This window comes from Daphnia carinata, chromosome 6 (assembly GCF_022539665.2).
Source record: "Daphnia carinata strain CSIRO-1 chromosome 6, CSIRO_AGI_Dcar_HiC_V3, whole genome shotgun sequence".
NCBI lineage: Eukaryota > Metazoa > Arthropoda > Branchiopoda > Diplostraca > Daphniidae > Daphnia > Daphnia carinata.
In genome coordinates, this window is record NC_081336.1 from 1,764,841 (window position 1) to 1,790,322 (window position 25,482).

Genomic DNA, 25,482 nt, shown 5'->3' on the forward strand with positions numbered 1-25,482 from the left:
CAATCCGTTTTACCCAAAAAACATATCGGCTCTGTTTTACTTAAGGCCTTTTTTTCCTTTTTTTTAATTTTTCGTAATGACCTTTGCGTCCACAAGAGGCGCCTTAAACCGTGACACATCGGGTAGTTTTTTTTTGGACAGCATTTCTAGATTTGCTTAACGTGAGCAGTGCTGTTTGCCTTCGCTAGATTTTACTTCTTGACCTCGTGGTTTTGGTGATTTTCGGGATTAAATCTACTCATTTTTCACATGGGGACATGGATCAAGAATGTAATCGGAATTTCGACTCACCTTGGTAGGTATGTATTATGTTGTTCAATTTCCAATTGTCTTAATATAATTGTAACAATTTAATAATTTAATGTTAACAATTGTCGTAATCTTTGATTACTGACTTGAGTCAATTGATGATACTTATATCTGATTCAATTTGAGAATGGCATACTATGTTGTCTTCGAAAGACTAAGATTGCAGTATTCACATTTAGCATCCATCTTTGTTCTGACCTCTATATAATCTAGGTAATAGACTGTTTTGTTCTGATATGAATTTTTCTGTCCAGGTTACTTAATGTTGATGGACTTCTATTACAGCGGAACAATTACCGCTAGTACTTGCAGCAGTAACAGCACATGAACAATATTGAAGCTTTTGTAAAAAATACACCAGAAGCCATGAGGGAGAGGGTTCACAAGGACTGGCAGATGTTTTGATTTTGCCCTAGATCTAAGGGAACTGTCTTTCAAAAGGTAATATATTGTTTTATGGGCACCACGTTTAAAACATCTTCACCAGCATTTCAGAAACTTCTTCACCTAAGCAATCCCAGACATTGATCTACATTGCATCTGTTGCCGTTGTATTTTCACGTTTGCCTTGGCGTCTTCGGTGCATCACAGTTCTTGTTCGCGCCGATGATTCTCGTTCATGGTAAGACTGAAGATGTATTTATTAGATTACCGTTCATCATTAGACAATGTGTTGTTTCAATCTTGTCATTTATTTCTCTTGACAGAGCTTTTGGACAAGGTATCACATTGAAAACCACCGCAAAGAAAATTTATTACCTGCTAGAAAAAAAAAAACATGAAAAAAAAGTCGGTGTAAAAATTGTCTTCAGGTTTTCCGAACAACATTATCCCTTGGTAACAATCAGAAGTTCAACACATTTACCAAAAGATCCAGGGATGCACGCTACAGAAACATGTATGGACACGCTAAAACAGGTATAATTTTTATCTCCTTCGGCAAAATATAAATTTTTCAATTGGAACATAGTAGCATAAGTAAAAACAGCAAATATTTTATCGCCTCTTTGATTTTTTGGAAAGCAGGCCCGTCAACAATGAATCTCTCTCTAGTGGCCCGCCATGTTATTTGCAGAAAAATCCTTCTTACCTCGTGGTTTTGAGTAAGTTCGGTTCTTAACTCCACAGAAAGCTAGTTGATTACATTATTATGGTATTTATCGTTGTTTTGAAAATCACAAAATGGCAAAATTAATCATTAAAAAAGCAATGCTTGAGAACTTTCCATAAGGAATAACATTAATCGTTTTACTTTCTTTCGTTTACAGTCGGTTTCTCACTTCTAGGATGCCACCAGCCAGCCCAACAAACAGAGGAATTTTAGGCATTTGTGGGCGAAGGTGGAAATGGTTGACGCCTGTTAGTGCCTGTTGGTTGTAACCCCGATTTTGCTTTGATTTTTATTTTCAATGGTGCATACACATCGTTGAGTTGCTGGTAATTGTAATAACCAACATTATCTGTTAAGTCTTTCGAAAAATCGAAAGACCTATCAAGGTATAATTATTCTGAAAACATTGTTTCCTTCTAATACTTTCTCTCTAGGTTACTTAATGTTGATGGATTTACATTATGCCAGAAAATACACCAGCAATTAGCCACCAGGGAGTGGGTTTACGAGGACTACCTTGCCATGCTAAAAGTGTTAGGTTTCCCTAGGATCTGCGTAAACGTCAACACAGAATATATGGTTTCATCGGACAAACAAACTAAACAAATAAAGGTAAGATAAAAACGAGTGTTGTAGATTACAAGACATGCTTCTCTGTTTTGGCCGATCTATTTTTTTTCTTTGCGACGGAACATGTGATTTCAATGGTGCCGATGATTCGTGTTAATGGGTAACGTTAATGGTGCGTACCTGTGACTATTCATACGCCAAACAGCTGGCAAGAGATGAGAAGTACCATTTTAAACGGAAACATGTAAAATCTTTTTATACTAAACGACAGTTTGATGTGGGTCAGGAACGCTTCTGAAAAGCCGCGGGTGACACTCTTTTGAAATTCCCGTTCCAAATCATGTATTTTCGTGGGAATCTCTTGGATTTTGAATAAACAATTGTTCCCTAATTCCTTTTTGTTTCGCTTTTATTCTGGTTGTAAACAAAAAAACTAGATGTCGCTGGTGCGCTTCTAAAATGGTGGTGTGTTTACCTGCGACAGTGATGTGAGCATTGAAACCTGTGTTTGAAAGTTTTTGTTTAAGTTGTTATAGTCGAGTAGAAAGTTACATAAAACTAACGTCTGTTGATTGTTTTATTCCCTGTGTTGTTTTTTGGAAGTGAAGCACACCAAATAGTTATTTTTTTTTGTAACAGGCAATCTTGTAAGCTATGCAAGATGCCAATTCCAAACAGTCACAGATTGCTCTGTTAAAAAACTATGACGTTAGCATTCCATCGTGCTACTCTATTGCGTTATTTAGAGGTATTTAACTTTTACGTGGCCATTAGTATACCATTTGGCATGATTCTGACTTTAAGGTCTAGCTTGTGAAACTTACAACGGAAAGAATGCTAACCAGGAAGAACGTCACCAGTGATGTGCATTCTTAGAAGCAGCACACCACTGTCTAATTCGACTACACCTTTGCCTAGTCATCAGAATCAGTTTTAATCTGATTAATGGATGGTGCACCTATTTGTTTGGTTTCCAATGCCTAACCATTACCAACCAACGCAAGTAGACAAGGACATCAAAACCAATCCGTTTTGGTATTTCAAGTTTGAGGCTTATCTAGTGTTGCCTTTCTTTAAATTTCATATCCTGTCGTAGGTCTGCCAAGCCTTCACCTTCTTCAGCAAAAGTACCAGCCCTACAGCTTCTGCAGTCTTTAGACAACAGGCATAGGTAACTTGCCTTCTCTGTTATAATTACACCAATAATTTTATATTCCACATGTAGTGACACGTTTTCTTTTTCATATTTATCATTTATACTGTTCAGCCCTCTTCACCAGGGTTTTCGCCCCGTCCGTCGTCTAGTCCGTCGCCCAGTCTTCGCGTCGCCCGTCGCCCCGTCTTTGCCTCGCCCGTCGCCCCATCTTCGCCTCGCCCGTCGCACCGTCTTGGCCTCGCCCGACCCCCCATCTTCGCCTCGCCCGCCGCCCCATCTTCGCCTCGCCCGTCGCACCGTCTTCGCCTCGTCTGTCTTCACCTCGCCCGTCGTCACCTCGCCCGTCGCACCGTCTTCGCCTCGTCTGTCTTCACCTCGCCCGTCGTCGCCTCGTGGTCGTGCCATCCTTTTTTTTCGCCCATCACCGTGTCGCTGTCTCGTCCGCCGCCTCGTCATCGCGTTATCTTCGTGGTATCGTTATATTTTGGCTAGTATGTAATGTGCAATGTTAACTAACCCGTTGGCTGCCACCCACCTTTGATTCCCCTTTTTTTTTTAGCTTGACAGGGACGGGCCGCGCTGTTCTGCTCCATGGTCTATCTGCCATGGCGTGGAGCAGCGCCACTGCCCAAGATTGGCCGAATGGCCCCAAAGGCAATGCACCACAGGGAAATCCCTTGATCGATGCGATAGATGAGACCTGGGGTGTGCATTCCCGTAAAGGTCTCATCGTCGTGTCAGCCCGGGCCACCCGGCCCCTTTGGTCGCTATCCCTTTGATAGCGACAGTAGCGATTGTAGATAGGTGGCGTGGCAGCCAACGGGTTAGTTTTAAGTGTATTTGTGTATGTATTTTTGCCTGTATGTGTAAAATGTATAGTGGTGGATTTGTGGGTGGATGGAGGGAAAATAAAATGCTTTTTACATCATTTACATTTGTTTTTATTTCTTTATTTGTGTATAGACTGATATGGGGATCGAACCCAAGAATTCTAGTATGCCAAGCAGAAGCTTAATCATTATTCCATCTACATTTTGATATCTAGTAAAAGGCATTTCATAATAACCTAGTGTCGACAGTATTCCGACATAGCCATCAAAATCTAAACATACGATTTTAAGGACAGTAATGGCGCAAAGGTAGCGTGCTGTGCTGGAATGTCAAAGATCTGTGGTTCAAGTCCAAGAACAGCAACTATTGCTCAGAAATATGGGCCAACATGGCTGAGAATAAGCAAGCGTAGAAAATTCTCAGCGGCTACCTTCCGATCGGAGGATAGAAAGAATTTTTGCCATTTTTCATTATTTCTACATTTAAACGAGGGCTGTGATAAAATTGACTGCGTGGGGCATCTGGGACTTGAACCCTAGACCTTCGGCTTAGGAAGCCGATGCTCTACCACTGAGCCATTTCACATATTTTAATACTACTATTACTAATAGTGATTTTAGGAATGAGTTTTGCGCGATCACCACAGTTCCGTTGAAATAACAGTGTGTATGAAATTGTGAATTTGTCAAACAACAAAAAAACGGCACATTTTCAGAATTTTTTTTTAACTTGTACAAAAAGGACAAGCTAACAGAAAAAATCTGCCATTTTTAACAAGGCGAAACAGGGCACATGAAAACATCGACACAATCTTACGAACTGATTTGTGAATCTAAATAATTTTTTTCCTACCTTTTCTTCTACGGCAAGGCATCGTTTGTTCTCTGGCACAGCCCACCGTCCAGAAAAATGCATCCACCATACATCAAGCTGAATGCAGTCAGACCCGGATCTCGTTCATACGGCTGCTGGCGTGGTCGCTGGCTGTAGCAATTAGCGTCGAAACGCGGCGCCCCTTCAAACTCCATGTGGATAGATGGCGGATGCAAATGTTGCGTAGCTCGGATTTAATGATGATGCTTTGGCTGAAGGAAATCAATGGCAGATGTTAATTTGTATTTTAAAATATGGTTTATTGGTCTAAAGAATCAATAATAATTACCTTGCTGACTTATAGTTTGCACTGTTATTGATATTGTCCTAAAACTCAATCTCCATTCATCAATACTTTCAGCACTTTTATGGCTGATGTATGGTCTGGAAAGCTTTCAAGATCCACATCTTCTGTGAAAGCTAACACCATCACATCACAAACTGGTTATGGTTATGGAGTAATATGGTCCAAAACTTTACAACAAATGAAGAAGCATGATAAGAAAAATTATACAGAATTTTGCTCAGAAGGATAAGCAGATACCTGTGGGAAAGAAAGATGTTGGTAGCCTGGAAACTCCAACGATAGAGTCCTGCCTTCCTGAGGAATCTATCAATATTTCTTTTTACATGCCTTATTTTTTCTCCTTCGAAAATGAGCTTGTTGGCATTTGCAACTAGGCAAATGAGCTATCAACATTATTAGTTTTTTTCCACCTTGCATCTGTTTAAATTCATGAAAGAAACATCACATTTTCATCTTTCAGCCACTGTTTCCAATTTTTTTTGTTATTCTAATCATTCTGTAGGAAAAAAAAAAACAATTTCATACCAGAATTCCATCACACCAATTCCAGGACAAATTGAGCTAATTGAATTGCCTCGCGATTCTTGAACTGCAAGCAGAAACGCAACCGGATCTCTTAAACAAAATAAACGAAGATCTTACCAGATATTTGCAAACACACATGATGCAAGCGCAAAACAGTATGGAGACTGCCCCAAAAGGCTGCCATCTGGTAGAAGTGAAGTGAAACATTTATCCTACCCTAGATTGCTGGATTACTTTTATGTTCCTGAAAATAAACACGCACTATAAAATTGAATGTGAATGTTTTGAGTACCATGAATGCAACAAAAACAACTTAAATTATACGAATGCACGTCACGCAAGTTGTGCGAAACTGAGCGGATCATGTCAAATAGATTCTTAATTCGATTTTTGAAATGACCAAGAAGATTCTTTGCGTGAACCGCTATTGTTTCCAACTCAAAACAAACTGGTTTTCTGACATCAGCGTTCAATTCAAATCCAAAATCATGTGTTTTTCTAGCAATTCAGGTTACTGAAAAAAAAAAGGGAAGTCTGGCTTGTTTTAAAATCTGAACTGGACTTTCCCTAGATGGCGACAAATGATGTCTTCGAAATTGCTCAAATAAATGGTAAACCAGAGAACAGAGGTTACCAATATAAGCGTGGGACAAATGGCGTTTCTAGGGCTCGATCCCGCTGCACCAATGGGTTATTCGTGACTGAATTCGTAAGTAAATACGACTTTTGCGAAGAGTGACGTGCGGACGCGGGCTGGCTCAAAAACTTTGGCAGCAGTCCGCAGTTACCTAACACTAAAATAGCCTGCGTATAATACGGGGCGGCAAAATGAAGAATTTGTAAAAACCTATTGCAAGGGCTTAATGACGCATCAAAACGCATTCCTTCCTTTTCGCCATCCCGTTTCTGGTGATGTCAAAGATTTTACCACAACTCATCATATCGGATAAAAAGGCGGCAGACAATCAACATTCCATGCCGTGACTTTCCATTGTATATTAAATTTTTTCTCCATTGCCATCCTGCTTCATTTAAAACACATTTATGAAATTAATGTAAAAGAAAGACTTCAATTTACCTGCCAACTGTGATTCCCAAGGTATTAAAACACTCACAATAGTGTTAGTAGCAGTTGACGTTCCTTAAACGCTGACATTAATTCGCGCATATTTTTATGTATGCAAGTAACATATGAGTGGTTCCGTTGGACTCATTGATTTTAATGACAGCTCTCCTAAAAGATGGCAAGCAATGAAGAAGAAATTTTTTTCGATTGACAAAAAGTAGTGGATTACCTAAGCTCATGTTTGGAGTCGATCCAAAGCGATTTTAGGAAATCGTATCCATAATTTTATTTAAACGTTGATTTAACTGATCTTCATGGGGATAAGGATAGGCAGCTTAAATGTCATCAATAACTCCTAGAAAATCCATACAACGATCTGCTTTCATGGAAGTGGGTCCAAAATCATATCCTACATACGCAAGCCAAATGAGCTCATTAGTAGAATGTCTTGCACTCGAGTAGGATTGACTTGCCTTGATGAATTTCTGTGTCAAGGTTTGTCTTGCCCCATTGGTGATGCTTTACGGCCAACTATCAAGCCATATTAGTAACAAAGACCTTCTAAGGACTACACAAATTATCACTGCGTGGATCTTCAATAAAACTTTACAACGATAATTGTTTTGGTCAGTAAACATAAACATATCTATTACTTATGTGATCGGAAATGCATGGCTGCTGATTTATGGTGAGAGATATTCATTACACTTGGGTTAGACATTTTCTGAAGTCCTGGTCGTCAGGCCCCTACTTTCTTTTAGCAGTGTTCTGCCTAATATGACAAATATTTGACTAAAGTTAGAAAACCAAGCTAATGCTGAAGAAATGCATTACCATGTGTGACATCACTGATGACGAAGGAGTATCCTTGTTCCATCATGCAATACGAAGCTACATGGCAGTTGCCACAAAGCCTGTATGGGAAAATCTATCCATTACATCGATATTTATGGGATTTTAGCGTACCATTAACTTTTCAGGCATTTCTCACTGCATAGGTGTTCGGGAATAATCACGGCTGTACGAACTTTGTGCTACAACTTGAATATAGCTCGTTGTTGTATTTGTTGAGGGCTCTTAATCCCGAAACTGACTCTTGCTCACAGTTGGATGAATCTATTGGAAGGATAAGAATTTTAATTGATGTGACGTAAAGGATGTCATCGAAAATTATGGATGAGACAGTACTATATTACGCTGACTTTCTCGGATGCTTCTGCAACGGACATGTCACACCACCACGTCCGATAGTCAGCTTTCTTTTTATGCCAACCAAAGGTAGATATAATAACTGTAATTAGTTAACCGATCCACATTTGCCATATTTCAAAATCATCGTCCTTCGGTTTGCCGACGTAGATGGAGAGAGTAAAAAAAAAAAGAAAAAAAGCCTGATTTATTTTTTTCGGGTAAAACGGATTGCCATAGTTTTGTGTGTTTTTGAAGTAAAGAACATCATGGATTATTTTTTTTGTAATGTAGTCTTGTGATCAGCTGTGTGGGCAGCCAAATCCAAAAACTGTTAGCAACCTATTAGTTTTGCATTCCATCATGCTATTCTGTTGCTCATTGAAATGTATTAGACTTATGTTTTAACAATCTGAATCCAATTACAATAATTCTATTTAAGGGGTAGTCCAGGGAGTTGGGAATGTTTTCTGGAAATGAACCATGAACTTTCGAGATGTGAGACAGACACGATATCGTTCTTTCGTTTTCCCTCTTTACCTTCTTAGATTGGCATTTAGTAGACTATCCATACTCTATTTACGCGCACCGTTGTTTCATTTTGTTGAACATTTAAACCAAGAATTGATACCAAAAGTAGCTCAGAAGTAGAGCTTCGGTGTAGAACGGTAAAGGTGTTGGGTTCGATCCTCAACTAAGGATTAACAATCTTACCTTAATGTAATTGTCCATATGCAAGCATCATAACCGTTACCAGCCATACCGTCATTCAATCCTTTGACAAGATTGTATTTTAGAATTTTTTGTTTTTTTCATTTTCAATTGAATTTTTCAGTTGTTTTCTTGGATGGATGGATAGATAGATAGATAGATAGATAGATAGATATATATATATATATATTATATGTATGCGTATAATTGTAATTGGCTTAAACCGAAACTTAGCCTAGCTCGGCCAAACAATTGTTCAGTTCGATTTCTAGGGCAGAATAACGGCTGCGCTCTTTTCGTAACTCCTCTTGAGCCATGTCCACTTTGGATTTTAGCAAGTAATTGCCTTTTTTCAGAGTACTCAGCGTGTTATCATGGTTACGCAATCGCTCATTATATTTTTCCATGCGAGTTTCCATTTCGTCACTTTCCGTGTCCTCGTCACTCTCCTCGTCCTCTACCTGCAAACAAAAATCTTATTGTCATCTCAGAACCATTAGAAATGAACTACAACATACATCATCGATATCATCGTCTTCGTCCTCTTCCTCTTCTTCTTCCTCCTCCTCCTCCTCCTCTTCTTCTTCTTCGCTGTCTGTAACTTCTATTTCTTCAACTACAAATTCGACTTTCTCATCTTCCCCAAGTTCGTTCATCATTACGGCCATACCATCGACTTCCTTCTTCAATGCGGCATACCTAAAATCAAAAAATAATTTTTGTTTTATCAGATGTCAATAAATGTTAAACTCTTATCAATAAATATCAATTTGAGAAAAAACTACCGACTTCTTTTTTTCGTCTTTAAGATCGTTGCGGAATTTCTTCAATTGGAGATGAAGCGCGATCCGCTCATTGCGCACGTTTTTCTCCTTATCCTTAGTGGAGCGCAATCTCGAGGCCAAAAGGGAAATCTCCCGTTTCTGTGCCTTTAGATACGCTGTGCTTTCATCCTCTTCTTCTTCTTCTTCCTCGTCTTCACTTGATTCCATCGGATTGTTATTGGCCGAACTGATGTTACTTCCGCGGGAATCCTGCCTTGACATTTGTTTCCGCAAATCACGCCTGCTACTGGATCGGGCCGGACGACTGTCCACGACTGGTGGTGGTTCGATTGGATCCGTCTGAGTCCCGAAATCACGCAACTCTGTTTCTTCTGGCTCACCGCCACCATTGAGCTCCTGAGCTTTGCGGAGCTTCTTCTTTAAAACAGCCACTTTCATTTCAAGATCTTCCATTTCCGCTTGGGTGGTCACTAATTGATTGGCTGCTTCCTTGTAACGCGATTCAAATTCTTCCGCAGATTTGCGAGCCAATTCAGCTTGACCCCTCAAGGCATTCATTTCTTCTTCAACAGCATCGAGATCTCCGAAATCTTCGTCGGAATCATCATCTTCGTCACTCGAGTCCTTTTTTACTGGTTTATTTCTGTTCATCATTGCCAATTTTGACGTGGACTTCTTTAGTATGGAAGGTGTTTCCGGTGCAAAGTGATTCGTCGACGAAGACCTCCTCGTCGTGGCGGAAGATGGAGCGATTGATGATGAAGGTTTGTGACTACCGCCACCAGCAAGTTCTTCCTTCAACCGACGAATTTCGCTTTGCAATTTGGCATTTTCCTCGTCAATTTTACGACGATTTATCAATTCAATTTCAAGCAATTGCTTAGTGGATTGTAGGTCGTCACGAACTTTATCAATGTCATCGTAATCAGCTTCCGGTTCGATCAAAGGAGTGGTTGGCTCTGCTGGATCTGCTTCCACCGTGCTCACTTGCCTTCGGAAAACACCCAGACCTGATATTCACCAACGTTGCATAGAAGTTGTTAAGAAAAAAAAAAAAAATAGCGGAAGTAATAATATTAATACCATTTAAAATGGGCCGAGATCGGTCGTTGCACTTTGTCTTTTTCAATCGAACACCTTTCTGGATTTCCAACAGAATCTGATTTGCCACGCAGTCGCTGGTAGGTTTTTCTGATTCGTAGACGAACTAAGTTTCAAGAATATAATCAATTTCATGTTTCTAAGCTAACGTCATCAACGACGACGTTGAATTTACACGACAAATACAAATTGTGCTAGTAGAAAAAAGAAGAAGATGAGGATACGATATTGGATAACGACATGCGTCCATGCAAATGACTTTAATGTGCTAATGGGCAAATTAAACAACTGCTAACACACGTGCACTCTGCCCGCAGACGATACCAAGCGGTACCAAATTACCATCTCCGATTGCCCGTTCTATATTGCATTCGAATTATTTTGAATTATTTAAAGCTTCTTTTAAAATCAAAGTGGATACGTTCTAGAATTCAAGGTGAGCGCATTCGCAACTAATGTAGTGTGCTGGTGAAGGTGTTGCAGAAACTCTCCCTCGACTGTTGATTTTGTTTGTTGCTAATGCTGCTCAGTTACGTTTAATAATTGAAAGAATTCTTTGCTGTTGCATTATAACGAGCAGAGAACGGTTATTTACCACTTCTTTCGTGTTCGCATCGTTGGCAGTGTCGTCTGGGCAAGTGATGGGCGTAAAGCTTTGACCGGGTAGTACCTTTCCTTTGGCTTTGGCTTGGGGTAAGATGGGCTTGCTCCTGTCGTTCGTCTGCACCCGCCGCAGTTGTTTACCTACTTCGATCTCCTTCATCATCGACGCCCAGTCGGGCCGTTTACGAGGCGTCTTCTTGTACTGTTCCAATTTGACTGCCACATGTTCCGGAATATCTCGTTCTTTATTGTCCCGAACAATAGCGAATGTAAATTTCGGATTCGTCAGAATATCATTTCTGCAAAGTATTTAAATACTTGAAATTTCTAGAAGAACAACTTACTCTGAACTGCTGAAGGTGGTGGTGGCGGCGGTGGAGGTGGTGGTGGTGGAGCAGCCATGATTGATGGCGGTGGAGGTGGTGGTGGAATTATAAGACGACCACTGGAATTATTAGCGCTTTCCTGTCGAGACACTCTACGCCAAGGCGGTACAATCGGCCCAGTACTGGCCTGCTGTGGCAGCTGCTGCGGCTGACCGACACTGGTGCCTGTGTTTCTGCTACTGCCTGGCCGAGACAACGATAAGCTCGCAGTGGATGTCGGCATCTGTCCAATTCAGAAAAGAAAGAATATGAACGGACGAAGCTTTTTGTTTTTTGAAAGCTTTGACATTTTCCCCTACGTTTTTCACGACAACAAATCGCAGCTTGGCATTGGCAGATACTTCATGAAAGACTGCCAGAAATTGTCTTTTGCCCCTGTCTACTTTTTTTTTTCTTCCTACGGAATAGGGGTGGGAGAAGCTTTTGAAGGCCAAAATGGTTTTTCTTAACGTCTCAAAATGATAGTAGAGCGTTTTTTTTTTTTCTCGGTTGTCATTGCCGTCTATGTGTGCGCGTTAGGATGCACACACATTGCAGCCGTACAGATGAGTGGTTAGTGGGTGGGGCTGGGGTGCAAAAGCTTTTTCTCAGTTCTAAGTTTAGCTCACAGCAGCAGTTACGCGCTGCCATTTTGTTTCTTTTTCATTAATTCTCACCTTTTTTTTTTTTTAAAGCTTTGTGGTTGCTTTTCTGCTTTGTTTTTTCTTCTGTTGCTTCTGGCTGGACGACTGACGGACGCTCCAATGGCGTAGTAGTTCTCCCTATTTGCTGGCTGCCTTATACTTATAACTGCCAGCCGCACGTGTTTACAAATGACGTCTCGAGCATCGACGGGCGAGGCACAACCGCCAGTTGTGATTGATGCGAAATGATTGCGTTAGGGATGCGTTCTTCGATTTCTAGTCACCTACGATACTTGTATCTACTTTCGGACAGTTAAACGAGATATATTGAAAAATCATCCATTAATCACTTGTTCTTAAGAAAATAAAGCATCAACAAGATAAGGAATGTATGTGTTTAAGACTCACGTTGGGTGTTGCTGGGCGGGACTGTTATCATCACAGGCAATCCAGCAGCTGTACAATATGAGTGATAGGCTCTGTATGCCAATCTAATTAGACACAATAGCCCACAGAAGAGTTTCAGGAATTTCTTTCTTGGCTGAACGAAATTTTGAGGGCGAATAATTTGAACGTCGTCGACTACAACGGGCGGAGGAGGGTAACTGCAGGACGTTCTGAAATGGTTGGCCTCGACCTGGAAACTGAGGACCGACGCCCCGAAAGACTCCGGATAACGCACGCTCCCGAGATCTATAAATAAATGGGATTCTGAATATTGTCTCGTCGTTCAACACCTCAGCAAGCTTGCCCTTACCCAAGGGCTGCTGCTATACTGCTTCTAGATACCACAGTACTACTACAGTAAATTTATCTTGCTATGAACTGCTAGGAAACGTAGGTGACGATCTTCGCGAAAAAGAAAGGCAATAACGCATATAGGCTTGCCTGGTTGATTACCGGACCATTATTCACGTTATTATGTTGTGCCGAGTTGGCTAGCCTTCTAGATTTGCTGAATAATTTAGTTTGTAGTATGGGTGACTCCTGCTAAAAGAAATATTGATATTTCTCGTATTCAAATTGGGTTGGGCTGTATATATATTTATACCTGGAGGTCACGCTCCCAAGCTGATCATTGCAAACACATCTGCATCGTCATCGGAAGCATCAACAATAACAAAAGAGGTCGTCTGACGTGTTCACTGAGGAATGGCAGGAATTTCGAGATTCGGAGCCTCGACGTCGAAATGACGTCATAGCAGCGGTACACGTCAGCCAAGCCACAGTGGTCTGAGTATGAAAGTTTTGGTTTAGAGGCTGTTGAGTATAGCCAGCCATGGATGTAACTCAACAGTGTAATTTTTTATGGCTTTAAAACATCTTCCAGCAAAATAAGTTCAGTTGTGATGTAAAATTGTTCTCGGATCATGGCCATTTAGTACCTGTACATAAAATTATATCAGTAGTATGCCATATGAACATTTTTTCACACATAAAATTTTTTTTGCAAATACATTACTACTTGTTAATGTAATTTTTTAAAATTGTAATTTATATGGAAAATTTAAGATTTTGAAAACATGGCTGCCATCTAGGGATGAATTGAAATCCTTTTTCTGTTACCCTAATGGAATATCAAGAGATAAAAAAGGAAATGAGATCAAATTAAAAAAACCTTTTCAAGTCATTCTGTACTTCGTTATTTAATTAAAATAAGAAAAAGAACTACATCTACTTATGTTTTTGTATTTTTTTGTTATCTAGAAGACCTTCAGGCATGATGTTACCCTAAGAAATTTGGGTAACCTGTTTTCTTGTTTCCTTCACTCGTACAGCCCGACCGAGACTAGGCCAACAATCCAACAACGATAAATCGGATACAAATCTTGGAAAAATGTCAGACAGAAATAATTAAAATACCTTTTGTCACGTGAGGTAAGCAGTTGACGGGCAATGTAGGAAATATCTTAGGCATTTGGCACGAGAATATTGGCTGAGAAATTCTTTACCTTTTTTTCTGTAACTGCTATTAAGCGAGCTACTATATAGCAGGCAAACGTGGTTTTCGTTTTTACATGGCATACTCACACCTTCTACAATATTTTTGTGCTAAGTTGCCAATTCGTTAATTTTTTAAAGCCAGTTCGCTGCTATGCCTACGCACCCTGGACAAAAGGCGGGACTCGGGGTGTAAAATTTGTCATTTCCAAACCCTGATGCAACTCTGATGCAACCCTGATTGTAACCGATTAATTAATGCAGAAACACAATCAATCAGATTTTTTTCTCCGACTACAATCCCATTATGCCACATTTTATCCGCCTACCGTGATTTTTATCCCAAAAATATTTCAGCCGCCATCTTGAATATGGCGACGGCCCTTCCAGTTTTTCGCCCAGCTCTCCTGGTTGACGAAGTGGTCCCCGATTGCGCCCCGAATAGCTTTTTTCAGTGCGGGGTCCCCGATTTGGGTTTGGGCATGCGCATTTTCTTCTCACAACCACGCGATTTTGTCTGCTAGTCTCACGGTTATCATGTTGGGATGCTTAAAAGTGTTTTTACGTCAATTTGTGTAATTTAGTCCAATACAAGTGCGTCTTTTGTGTAATTGGATTCTTTATTGTGTTGTGTATTTATTGAATTTCCGTTAATTGTGTGTGTGTAAGTGAGAGTATAGTTGGTACTTACGTATTTACCATTACGATTTCCCTTATTCTTCATGTGACATTACCACATTTTTTGGGCCGGCAAGTTTTCACATTTATTTATTTTTTGCTACAATAATTTGCATTTTCTTGGCTTTTAGCCGACAAAATACAAATTCTGAAATCAAAATTTTTTTCTTTTTTAGTTGGTTTACTAGCTAAAGAGTTAGTGAAATATTTTAGGTTACCCAAACCAATTAACCAGTGCCTACGAAATAAAAATCAGATGCGTAAAAACCATCAGAAATAACTAAAGACCAGAAAGCCGAACTAGAGGAGTAGGTGCTGAGTACCAAACGTGTAAGTGCATTGTGAATGCATGGTGAGGTTACCGTCAGCCACAACAATTAGAAGGAAGAGGAATTGGGAACACATTTGTACCACACAACACAAAACATTCAGAAAAGTTAAAAAATGCCGATTCGGCCATACTAAACCGTACCATCTTCATTTCTTCGGTGTTCGTAGGGGCGGGGATCTCGGGTTGATGATCTTGTAGCTCCCGCGACGATCTTGTAGCTCCCTCGGCGATCTTGTAGCTCCCACGGCGATCTTGTAGCTCCTACGGCGATCTTGTAGCTCCCTCGGCGATCTTGTAGCTCCCACGACGATCTTGTAGCTCCCACGACTATCCTCGTTGGGCCTTTTCGCTCCTTTGGCCGGCCAATCTAGATACATAAAAGACAAAAAAAACACAGTTAGTACACTTTAATTTATCACTGATACCTTACTGGCGACGATCTCGACGATCCCACGGCGATCTTGTAGCTCCCACGACGATCCTCGTTGGGCCTTTTCGGTCCTTTGGCCGGCCAACCTAGATACATAAAAGACAAAAAAACACAGTTAGTACACTTTAATTTATCACTGATACCTTACTGGCGACGATCTCGACGATCCCACGGCGATCTTGTAGCTCCCGCGACGATCCTCGTTGGGCCTTTTCGGTCCTTTGGCCGGCCAATCTAGATACATAAAAGACAAAAAAACACAGTTAGTACACTTTAATTTATCACTGATACCTTACTGGCGACGATCTCGACGATCCCACGGCGATCTTGTAGCTCCCGCGACGATCCTCGGTGGGCCTTTTCGGTCCTTTGGACGGCCAACCTAGATACATAAAAGACAAAAAAACACAGTTAGTACACTTTAATTTATCAATGATACCTTTTTTTTTGGCGACGATCCTCGGTGTCTTGATGTGACGCCCACAGATTGCCCTCCTGATTTGATCGCGAACGAAAAAAAAACAAAGAAAGCGTTTTGATTACTCTAAATAATCACCTTCTGCTTAATTCTAACACACATCAAATACACGAATGACAAATAGTTTAACAAAAAGGTCCTAAAAAGAGAATTGATCATTAAGGATGGTTTGTTACATCGGTAGTCATGGGTTCATCAACGTGATTAGTGTCTGCATATTGTGCTAAGAGGTTTGTGGGTGCAAGTTTTTGTGCAAATTGCAATACGCAAATCTAAGTTGTCTTGTCAATCTAATTATTCAAACTAAACTAGACCAGTGCAGAGGCAAAACCGAGTACTTTGGTGTGAGGCTTTCATAGTGCGTGATTGGTGTATCCACAAACTAAGTACTATTTACTAACTAATTACTATTTCTACACTAGTGTGCACCCTGCAAGTGTGAGTGAACTACTGGTATGGAAAATGGAATAAATTTTTTTGTTTTTTCTAAATTGAATAGCCAGAGGTTGTTCAATTGTTCGAGGTCACTGCTGACGGGTAGGTCAAATAGAGGTGACATTGGCTTTTCCTTAGCTGACTGGAAAATTATATTTATGTTACCACTACCCTAAAGTTTATTTAGGTTAAGTTAGATAGCTTTTTTTATAAGCAAAACAACATATTTGATTTGCTTTCCCTTTAATGTTGCAGTTCAATCTATGACACATCTTTGGTTACTAATTTCTGTCTAAACGATAGCACCGTTAATCATGCTTGCCTCCGGCCATTGCGTTTTGAGCAGATCGGTTATTCAATGGAAAGCAGGCAAATAGCTAGTAGAACTAGGCTATTCGTCCCTTCCCACCATTAATTCATTCAATCCATTGAAAGCATTAGCCTGTCAACAATGAAAATCATCCCAAGGCGTAGTATTTCAACAGTAATAGCAGAATTGCTAACTGATGTTAACGAAAGGTATAAAATAATATGTCAGCACTGGCTAAACTAAATGACTTTCTATATTCAAATGGCGGACAACAGTAAAGTAAAAGTTTCCCAACTAACCAGACAAAGATCTGGCATTGCCGCAAAAAAAAGTATATTCTGACGAAGCAATAGTTATACCAAAACCAAAAGTTTTGGGTCGATGGTTTTTAGCTCCTTATGCACTTCATTTGGAAATATCACGTACCTGTCATGTTTGTGGTATTCAAACAACACCCTCGTGCCAATGGTATAACACTTTGCATTTTGTGGCACCTTTCATCGTAGATTGCACAACCATTATGTTATCACAACACGAAGCCACGCAATAAGTAAATTCAACTTTGTTACCTTACATTCCTGGGCCTATTTTTCTTAGAACACATAAATTAACAGCTTTTCCTTTTTATTTGCTTTCGCAGTGAGAGTGAATGGGCTCTGGCAAATGAGATTTCTAAAACAGGTCACGAGGGCATTAATCGCGAACCTACAGTGCCATAAAAACAGCTTTTTTGCGTGATTCATGATATCACGTACTTTGTTTTCTTTGTTTTGAAAGTGAGTAAATCAATCACGGTTCACAGACCAATGCAAGCGATTCACTTTGTGTTATTATTCTGTGACATGTTAACGAACAGATTTCTTCTTGTGAGCTGATTTACAGCTTTGTGTATTTCTACAATTCTGTTCTATTGCTTACGTAGGTTGGCCTGGTTAACTAATTGGATTAGTCATCTTTAGCATCGTCAGTAACCCGTTTGAAATGGAACGCGTGAAATTTGACACCCTCTCCCTTGTAGAATTTGCTCTGGAACTCCACCCTGATAGGGAATAAAAAGAAAAAATGGAAACCAATCTAATGTAAAAAGCAAAAACTCTTTTTACCAATGAAGACGCAAAGTGTGAAGAAAAGCAGACATGCCCTCCATGGCGATAAGAATCGACACGGTGGCACCGGCCCAGAAAGCAAATGTCAAAAAAATGCTGATGCTGCCCAAGTAACCCGGTAGCGCCTTAAAACCGATTCTCAGGACCATGAACCAAAGAACTTCCGACAACTCTGCGACATTAAGCAATTGAATTAAATCTTTGAAGCTCAAACTCGCGAAGGAAACTTACGGGAATGGGCAAGACTGAGGGCCCAAAGACGGAGATAAGATGCCGTATGTGAAATACATTCCAGGACATATTCTATGGTATGAATAGCCTGTAAAAAAGTATCGAATATAAAACGCAGATTAATTTAAACCTTAGGCTATTCGTAAATTAATGAAATGATACCTGATAAATCATGACATCTCCAAAGGTGTTGTGTTCGTCATCGTTACTACCTTGATTCTGATCGTAATCTCCATTATGACCATCGTGTACGTCGTGTTTACCACCAGATTCGACGTGCAGAGTAGAATTAACAATTGGTTCACGATCTGCTGAGTCACTATGTCCACTACTTCCGCTGTGGCTATAATTGTTCTTTAAAACATTGCGCGTGTACAGATTGAGAGCAAATGGAATTTCTATCTTTTATCAATACCTTGGCTTTGTTCATACGGTTCATTTTCATTTTAAATTGGATCGGCGTTCCAAAAAGCAAAACTGGAACAGACAGGACAGCGATAAGCACGAAGGCTATTTGAAGCGTTTTCTGGGAAATGTCAATATTTATTTAAAGTGAATTGTATCATTTAGAAGAAAAATGTTTACCTGGGTAACGCCCTCATCATCGCCAAACATGAAGACTGTTTTACACTCTTCGTTTGGAGGCCTGGTCTTTTCTTCGCTGTAACTCAAAAGCATCATGTTGATGAATGTGATTAGAATTGACGGCGCACAATCTGATTTCAATTCTCCTGCGTATATCAATTAGAAATGGTTTTAAGTTTGAAGAGCAAAATCTTCAGTGAACGATGAGAGACTTACGTTCTTCTTTGTTCGCTCCGTACTTGATCCATTTAAGAAACATGAGCGACATCATGTAACCAAACAGGGGCCAGAAAAAGAGGATCCTAGGCAAAAATTCCAGCAGGATGGAAACACGGCGTTTGAAGTACCTATTGCATTGTTTAAAGAAATTGAACATTACTTGTCTGTAAAATTCTTATGTCATCACGCTATTACGTAAAGTTCCAAAGATTCAAGAAGACACCGAAACTCATGTGAAACACGCCCAAGATAATGGACAGTTTCATCTTGTACGAGTTGAGGAAAACGATCTTGTTCTCGGCGATAACCCACACCGGATCAACTCCGAACGGATAAGGATATTGTCGATAATGCCCGCACGTTTGGAAGTCTGTCTCGTTATCAAAATCGTTGCCCTTCGTCGATGTTCGATTGGGACAGGCATCGAAATTACGATCGGGAACGAGCATGGCACTTTCCATGCTGCCTTCACCGATAAGATACTCTTCTCCAGGTAGTCCTTCACTATGATAATTAACGACCCACGACGAACCAAATATGTTGAACGCTTTGGCAAATACGTCGTTGTAAATAAAACCAGTGTATATAGAGAAGAAGCCCATTAGCAGAATGATGTAACGGCCGCCAAAGATGATGCCAAATACCTTCATTTTAAAAGACAAAGTTTCTGTTAAAATCTGTTTTAAATGCTATTCAGTTTTAATTTGATTTACCTCTCCTTTGACTTTGGAAAGTTTCTCTTCGTTCAAACACATCCAAGAGGCAAACATGGTGACAATTAGCGCGTGTCCGGCATCACCAAACATGACGGCGAAGAGGAAGGGGAACGTGATAATAGTGTAGAGACCAGGATTGACTTCGCGGTAGTTGGCCATACCATAGGCGTTGACTAGAGCTTGAAAACCGTGAGTGAACTTGTTCGTGCGGAAATATGTGGGCGGTCTCGCGTTGGTCGGCAATTCGTTCAAAATAGGTAGAAACGCTGAATCACTAGCTACCTGTTAATTGATTAAAAACTTTCACTATTCGATCTTTAATATTTAAACAAATTTAATTATATGGGACTTACGCTTCCTTGTTTGAGAGCCAAACGGACTTTGTCGACGTCGGCGTCGGGAATCCAGCATTCGGCCACTAGAGCCTTAGATGTGACATCGACACTGAGCATATTCAGCGTATGGAAAATACCCTATCAATCGAAGATATTTAATTGATGATGTTCCGTGAAAATGAAGACCATATGTATATTTGAATATACCTTGATCTTGCGGACTTTGACAACCCACGTACGTAAATGCTTAGCGGCAGCTACGAGTACTCGATGGCGATGCTCTTTGGTTTGGTCAAGAATAGTGGTCAAGTCTTGAAGACGTGAATAAACGCCAATGCTCGTCTCCCGACGTAGACCTGCCGATTCCGGGCATGGATACAGTGCCGCATGGTAACCCTCGCATATCTTTTTAACTCGGCCTTTGAGCTGGTCGCCTTGATAAAAGGCGACGAAAACGGACTTTTGCACGTCGTTGCCCTACATAACCGAAAATGGGGGTTAATTTACGTAGAGAGGGGGGGGGGCAAGATTATTTGATTGACTATGTGTCATTACCGTAACTGGGTCCTTGAGAGGCTCGGCCAATGGCGAAATTCTTAGATAGATATTTCCACGACCTTAGTCCGTAGAAAGAGAATTGCTCAGTAGGTCACTTAATCTAATATCATTCACACAAATTCTAGGAATCATTGAGACCATACCTGCTCGCCATAACATGCGTTCAAAGCCTTGGGCTTTCTCCGTACCGACCACGCCCGTGACAAATCTGAAACGTGTTTTTTTTTAAGGAATGCATTACGCAATTTCGATATAGTCTACGCAAAAACCAGTTAACAATTCGGCTAACTCAAATCACCTTTCCCAGCAAAATGTTTTGTCATTTTTAAACGGTAAGAACTGTGAACCGGTTAGAAGATAACAGAACTGATGGATACATGGTTTGCTCACTGGTTTAGTTTTTTGAATAATTCTTTCTTTAATCAAATTGTTGGAGGCATTTTTTACCTAAAGCGTTGCATGTTTAGTTGGGTCATTCCTTCCTCGGCGGCTGTAGCTGCATTTATCGTTTCATTGACACCGAAAATGCCATCCCTCTGTTTCTCCGAACACGAAAAACCGACAAAAGAGAAAAGAAAGCGAATTAAGATTTCCCTCAGAATTCTGTAGAACCGGTTTCTAGGTGTTTTTACGTACATCGGCGAGATAGTATTCGGCGTTTTGGAGAGTAAGTTTCATTTCTGTAAGTGATCCGAAATTCTTGTTCAATGCCTTTAGGATTAGTGAAAGAGAGAATCATTGATGAAGACACACGCTTTAACTAGATTTTAAAGCGATATCGACCTCTGCATTGACGTTGATCTCACGTAATTCGGACTCCATCTTATCCAACGCTGCCTCCAGATCGACCATCTCCTTTGGCAATGGAGCTGCCGGCATGTCCAGGAGCTCTTCAATCTTGATATCTTCCTTAACAATTTGCCCTTCCAAGTAGCGCAATTTGCGTTCCATCTCGTTGCATCGCGCCACTTCGGCGGAGAAAGTTCGCTGGAACGCCGTGGCTTCCGAGTTTAACTGTCGTTTAAAAAATGTGCACACAAAAAAACCAGAAGTTAGAAAACATAAAAACAAAACAATACAAGTTTGTCCACTATTCAGTGGTTGAAAACTTACATCACGGAACTCGACGCAACCCAGTTCTCCAAGTTCGGACATGCAACGATATGCAGATTCGTTCTGCAAAAAGAGCTGGTACAAGCTCATCTTCTCGCTCCTGAAAATCGACATTTTCGTCGTCTTTTTTTTCTTTCAATTGTTTCTCTCAATTCACGTTTTTTTTCTTCTTCTTTTAAAGACTTTCTTTTTTAAAAAGTAAAAATAAATGCAGCAGAACTGTTGCCAAGTATGGCCGACGGTCAACTAGTCACAAGGTACTCATTTTTTTTGTTCCAGTCACGAGTGGACTGTTGCATCAATATTTGTTATCGCAAACCACAGAGATAACATGATATTTAACTTATTGCTAGACATTTGAGCTGTTGTGTAAGTTTTAAAATGCATGGCCACCGATACGAATGTTTATCTTTCATCTTTTTTTTTTTTTTTTTTTTTTGAAGGAGGCGAACACTCGAAATATTCAACAATATGGCTTCGTGAGGTGGGGATGGAATTACGTGGAACAGAATTGCGGGAAAAAGACCAAGAATGTCAACATCTGGGTTTATGAATAATAACAAAAAATAATTAAAAAAAGGAGAGACGCAATTGCCTTTTAGTTCGTGTCGCTCCTTACGCGTTGTCGGTTCGGGAATCCGTTTCTTTACATCTGTTAACAAGGTACAAAAAGAAAGCCCTTGTAGTCGCCTCATCGTCGTCTTTGTCTTCATCATCATGTGGTCGCCGTCTTCACGTCTATCACCGGGTCATCTCCGTCTTAACGCCGTGTTCACCTTCGTTATCGCCTCGCCTTTACCAGCGCCTTCGCCTTCGCTTTTGCCTTCGCACCTAACACTTTTTTCTTCTTCGTCGTCGTTAAAGCTTTTTCTTCTTCGCCGCTAACGCTTTTTTCTTCTTCGCCGCTAAAGCTTTTTTCTTCTTCGCCGCTAAAGCTTTTTTCTTCTTCGCCGCTAAAGCTTTTTTCTTCTCGTTCGCCGTTATCGTTTTTTTCTTCTCCTTCGCCGTTATCGTTTTTTTCGTCCCCTTCCTTATTGTCGCCTTCACCATCGTCGTCTTCCCCTTCGCCACATCGCCGCCAAAAATGAAAAAAACAAACAAAACAAACAAAAACAGAAGTTAAAAAACATTATAAATAAAAGAAATACAAGTTGGTCCAACTACTCGGTGATGGAATACTTACGTCACAGAAATAGGAGTAGTTTTGTTCTTCATAGTAGTCTTGTTCTTCGTTGTAATCTTGCTCTTCGTAGTAGTCTGATTCTTCAGAGTCCTCTGAATCTTCATAGGAGTCGGATTCTTCATAGGAGTCGGATTCTTCATGATTATCCATGAAGAAAATCGACATTTTTTTTTTTTCAATTGTTTCTCTCAATTCACGTTTTTTCCCCTTCTTTCAAAGACTTTCTTTTTTAACACATAAAAAAAAAATGCAGCCGAACTGTTGCCAAGTATGGCCGACGGTCAACTAGTCACAAAGGTTCTCGTTTTTTGTTGCACAGTCTCAAATGGGCTGTTGCACCAATAGTTGTTATTGCAAACCGCAGAGATAACATGATGTTTACCTTATTGCCTGACATTTGAGCTGTTTAACCGTTACAACTATGAACGGCCCATATGAATGTTTATCTTTTTTCTTTTTTTTTTCTTTTTTTTAAGGAGACGAACATGCAAATGTATTCAACAATATGGCTTTCGTGAGGGTGGATGGAATGATGAGGAACAGAAGTGCGGAAAAGACCAAGAATGTCAACATCTTGGTTCACGAATAATAACAAGAAATAACATAAAAAAGAGCAAAAAAACAAGCAATTGCCTTTGTTTTTAGTTAGTGTCGCTCCTCACGCGTTGTCGGTTCGGGAATCCGGTGAAATACATCACTTTCAGATGGCGAGGGCCAGCTTCTGCAACCTACGCATTTCATTAATTATATTTCAACTTGTATGACTGCCATCAATTAATTTGCTTAAAATGCTTCTTTACCTGATAAAAATACACTTTGGGTGAGTGTTTCACGTTGACTACCGCAATGACGTCATCTCCCGAGACGTCTTCTACCGGCGTACTAATTAAACTCGGTAAAATTAGAGCAGAGAATATTAAAATTTCTAATTAAATATTTACCTGAAAGAATAGCTGTAATATTCGTTTTTCTGAGGAATTCGGGCAGTCTGAGATGTTTGGCCAGATTCCGTTTCACTTTTGGTGGGTTCCATGTACTGCGGGAAATTGTTTCCGATATCATCGGGGATTTTGAAATCGTCGAAGAAATTGCGCTCCTTTCCAATACCGGCGTTGGTGTCGATGCTGCGAGCTTTAATTTCCGTTTCGCTGAGACTTCGAACTTTCTGCTGATTGAAAAAGCTTTCAAACGGCTGCAAGAAATTCGTCGGTGCGGCGATTGCGCTCTGGAACAAGACGGCGAAGCTCAAACAATACTATCCAACAGGAAAAAAACAAACAAATGAGATGACATTAATTTAAATGAGCCTTTAAAAATTAAGGATGATTGTTGTTCTTGTTTAGTTAAGTGTAATCCATTAGGTCCATTTACCCGAAGATAAAACATCTTGTTGGGTGGTGTGTGTCGACTGACTGGGCAAAATACCAAACTGCTCGCTGTCTTTTATACATTCTCCTCAACCGGATTGGCCGCATTGGAGAAACGAAGGAGAAAAAACACTTGTCGCCGACGGCTTCACGACCAATCTCTTGTTAGGTATATAGTTCATTCGAAAACCAGATGAAGAGTTTCCTGCGCTCTTTTTATGGTAATGAGACCCTGTTTTTATTGCCGTATAAAAAAACATCAATGACTTTTCAATGCAATAAATTCGAATGCCAAAATAGACATTTCAATAGATACTGAAAATAAAAAAAAATTAAAGGTTCTAAGGACAAAAAGACGCTTTGGCTTCTAGTGACAGATTTTGCTGGTCATTGATTGGCCTTGATCGAAATCTAAACTTGTGATATTAAACACACTGGGTTTCTATTGTCTGCTTTGTTGAGAAATGGAGCCAGTATATCATGTTACAAATTCTCGGATTTTTTTTCATACCTGCTATTTCTCAATGTGAACAAGGTGTTAGAGGTCGTGTTATTGAATTCGGCGTATACGCTTACCTTGAAATTATGAATACAATTAACCTCTTTAATAATCGTAACAGAACAAGACTATAACACAGAAAATGACAACAATTCAAAGGGTGGGCGAGCATGCATTACTATCCTTGAAAATTCTTGAAAAGAAAATTTCAAAACGCCTGTTTAATCAATCCCGTGTGAATACTTTCCACGCCCGTAAAGAAATCCTATTTTTGATCAATGGCACGTAATAGCAAAAAAAAAAAAGTATAACACACAAAAAATGACATGCAAGCAAAAAATAAATGTATAGAACCAAAAAACATAGATTGAACTAGTTTCTTAGTTGTATACACATATCGCATTTTTTTTTTTTACTTTCCTCTACGTGTACAAAATAAAGTTAGAGTGTAGCCTAGTTTCAGAAAGAACAGGTCTCTCATTGAACGTCTGCGAAGGGGAGCCATCCGACCCAATAGAATCTGTTTTAAATCTTGTTACCTAATCTGAATTGGCATGGATGCGTAGAGAAAGCGCCGTGACTACTTTCTCCATAAACTAATTACGAGATGCGACAGAGCAAGCAGCTCGGAGGACGCAAGAGTGACGATCTTATTTTAAACAGAGAAAATTGGGGAAACGACTGGACGAGTTGGTGTGACGCACGACAAGAGAAAGCAAACTAAACGTTGGCTAAATAAAGTCAGCCTTAATTTTCTACTCCCCTTCAAAGATGAACTCTTTTCAAAAGAAATTCAAATGACCCATCTTCCAAAAAGAAATT

General features: G+C 40.1%; 3 protein-coding genes and 3 long non-coding RNA genes across 9 annotated transcripts; 1 reads left to right on the forward strand and 5 right to left on the reverse strand.

Moving 5' to 3' along the window:
• The first annotated feature begins 1,328 nt into the window (after positions 1-1,328).
• LOC130690620 (uncharacterized) lies at positions 1,329-2,280 on the forward strand. Its single transcript, XR_009421321.1, has 3 exons — positions 1,329-1,412; positions 1,578-1,746; positions 1,855-2,280. It is a non-coding gene; the product is annotated as an uncharacterized LOC130690620 (long non-coding RNA).
• Positions 2,281-6,149: 3,869 nt separating this feature from the next.
• On the reverse strand, positions 6,150-7,153 carry LOC130690626 (uncharacterized). Its single transcript, XR_009421320.1, has 4 exons — positions 6,978-7,153; positions 6,761-6,916; positions 6,530-6,704; positions 6,150-6,476 (listed from the first exon to the last, which is right to left on the reverse strand). It is a non-coding gene; the product is annotated as an uncharacterized LOC130690626 (long non-coding RNA).
• A 92-nt stretch (positions 7,154-7,245) lies between these two features.
• Positions 7,246-8,008, reverse strand: LOC130690621 (uncharacterized). The gene is made up of 3 exons (XR_009001054.2): positions 7,937-8,008; positions 7,583-7,864; positions 7,246-7,520 (listed from the first exon to the last, which is right to left on the reverse strand). It is a non-coding gene; the product is annotated as an uncharacterized LOC130690621 (long non-coding RNA).
• A 772-nt stretch (positions 8,009-8,780) lies between these two features.
• On the reverse strand, positions 8,781-12,854 carry LOC130690534 (FK506-binding protein 5-like). 4 transcript variants are annotated; one of them, XM_057513544.2, is made up of 8 exons: positions 12,554-12,854; positions 12,179-12,444; positions 11,481-11,745; positions 11,204-11,379; positions 10,516-10,639; positions 9,437-10,442; positions 9,166-9,346; positions 8,781-9,108 (listed from the first exon to the last, which is right to left on the reverse strand). In XM_057513544.2, exons 3-8 carry the CDS (start codon positions 11,743-11,745, stop codon positions 8,878-8,880), a joined length of 1,983 nt encoding a protein of 660 aa, XP_057369527.1. In that variant the 5' UTR covers positions 12,179-12,444; positions 12,554-12,854; the 3' UTR covers positions 8,781-8,877. The 4 variants fall into 4 exon arrangements, with proteins under 4 accessions (XP_057369527.1, XP_057369524.1, XP_057369525.1 ...); XM_057513541.2 differs by having other exon boundaries at positions 11,129-11,379; XM_057513542.2 differs by having other exon boundaries at positions 11,129-11,379; positions 12,179-12,447.
• A 4,751-nt stretch (positions 12,855-17,605) lies between these two features.
• On the reverse strand, positions 17,606-21,775 carry LOC130690522 (V-type proton ATPase 116 kDa subunit a 1-like). The gene is made up of 17 exons (XM_057513521.2): positions 21,612-21,775; positions 21,282-21,512; positions 21,135-21,209; positions 20,946-21,034; positions 20,642-20,706; positions 20,496-20,557; positions 20,148-20,417; positions 19,959-20,078; positions 19,603-19,887; positions 19,085-19,533; positions 18,887-19,017; positions 18,671-18,816; positions 18,501-18,611; positions 18,248-18,439; positions 18,086-18,173; positions 17,852-18,026; positions 17,606-17,787 (listed from the first exon to the last, which is right to left on the reverse strand). Exons 1-17 carry the CDS (start codon positions 21,723-21,725, stop codon positions 17,694-17,696), a joined length of 2,697 nt encoding a protein of 898 aa, XP_057369504.1. The 5' UTR covers positions 21,726-21,775; the 3' UTR covers positions 17,606-17,693.
• A 227-nt stretch (positions 21,776-22,002) lies between these two features.
• On the reverse strand, positions 22,003-24,370 carry LOC130690597 (uncharacterized). Its single transcript, XM_057513624.2, has 5 exons — positions 24,166-24,370; positions 23,736-24,049; positions 23,595-23,676; positions 22,795-23,522; positions 22,003-22,673 (listed from the first exon to the last, which is right to left on the reverse strand). Exons 1-4 carry the CDS (start codon positions 24,178-24,180, stop codon positions 23,436-23,438), a joined length of 498 nt encoding a protein of 165 aa, XP_057369607.1. The 5' UTR covers positions 24,181-24,370; the 3' UTR covers positions 22,003-22,673; positions 22,795-23,435.
• Positions 24,371-25,482: the final 1,112 nt, after the last annotated feature.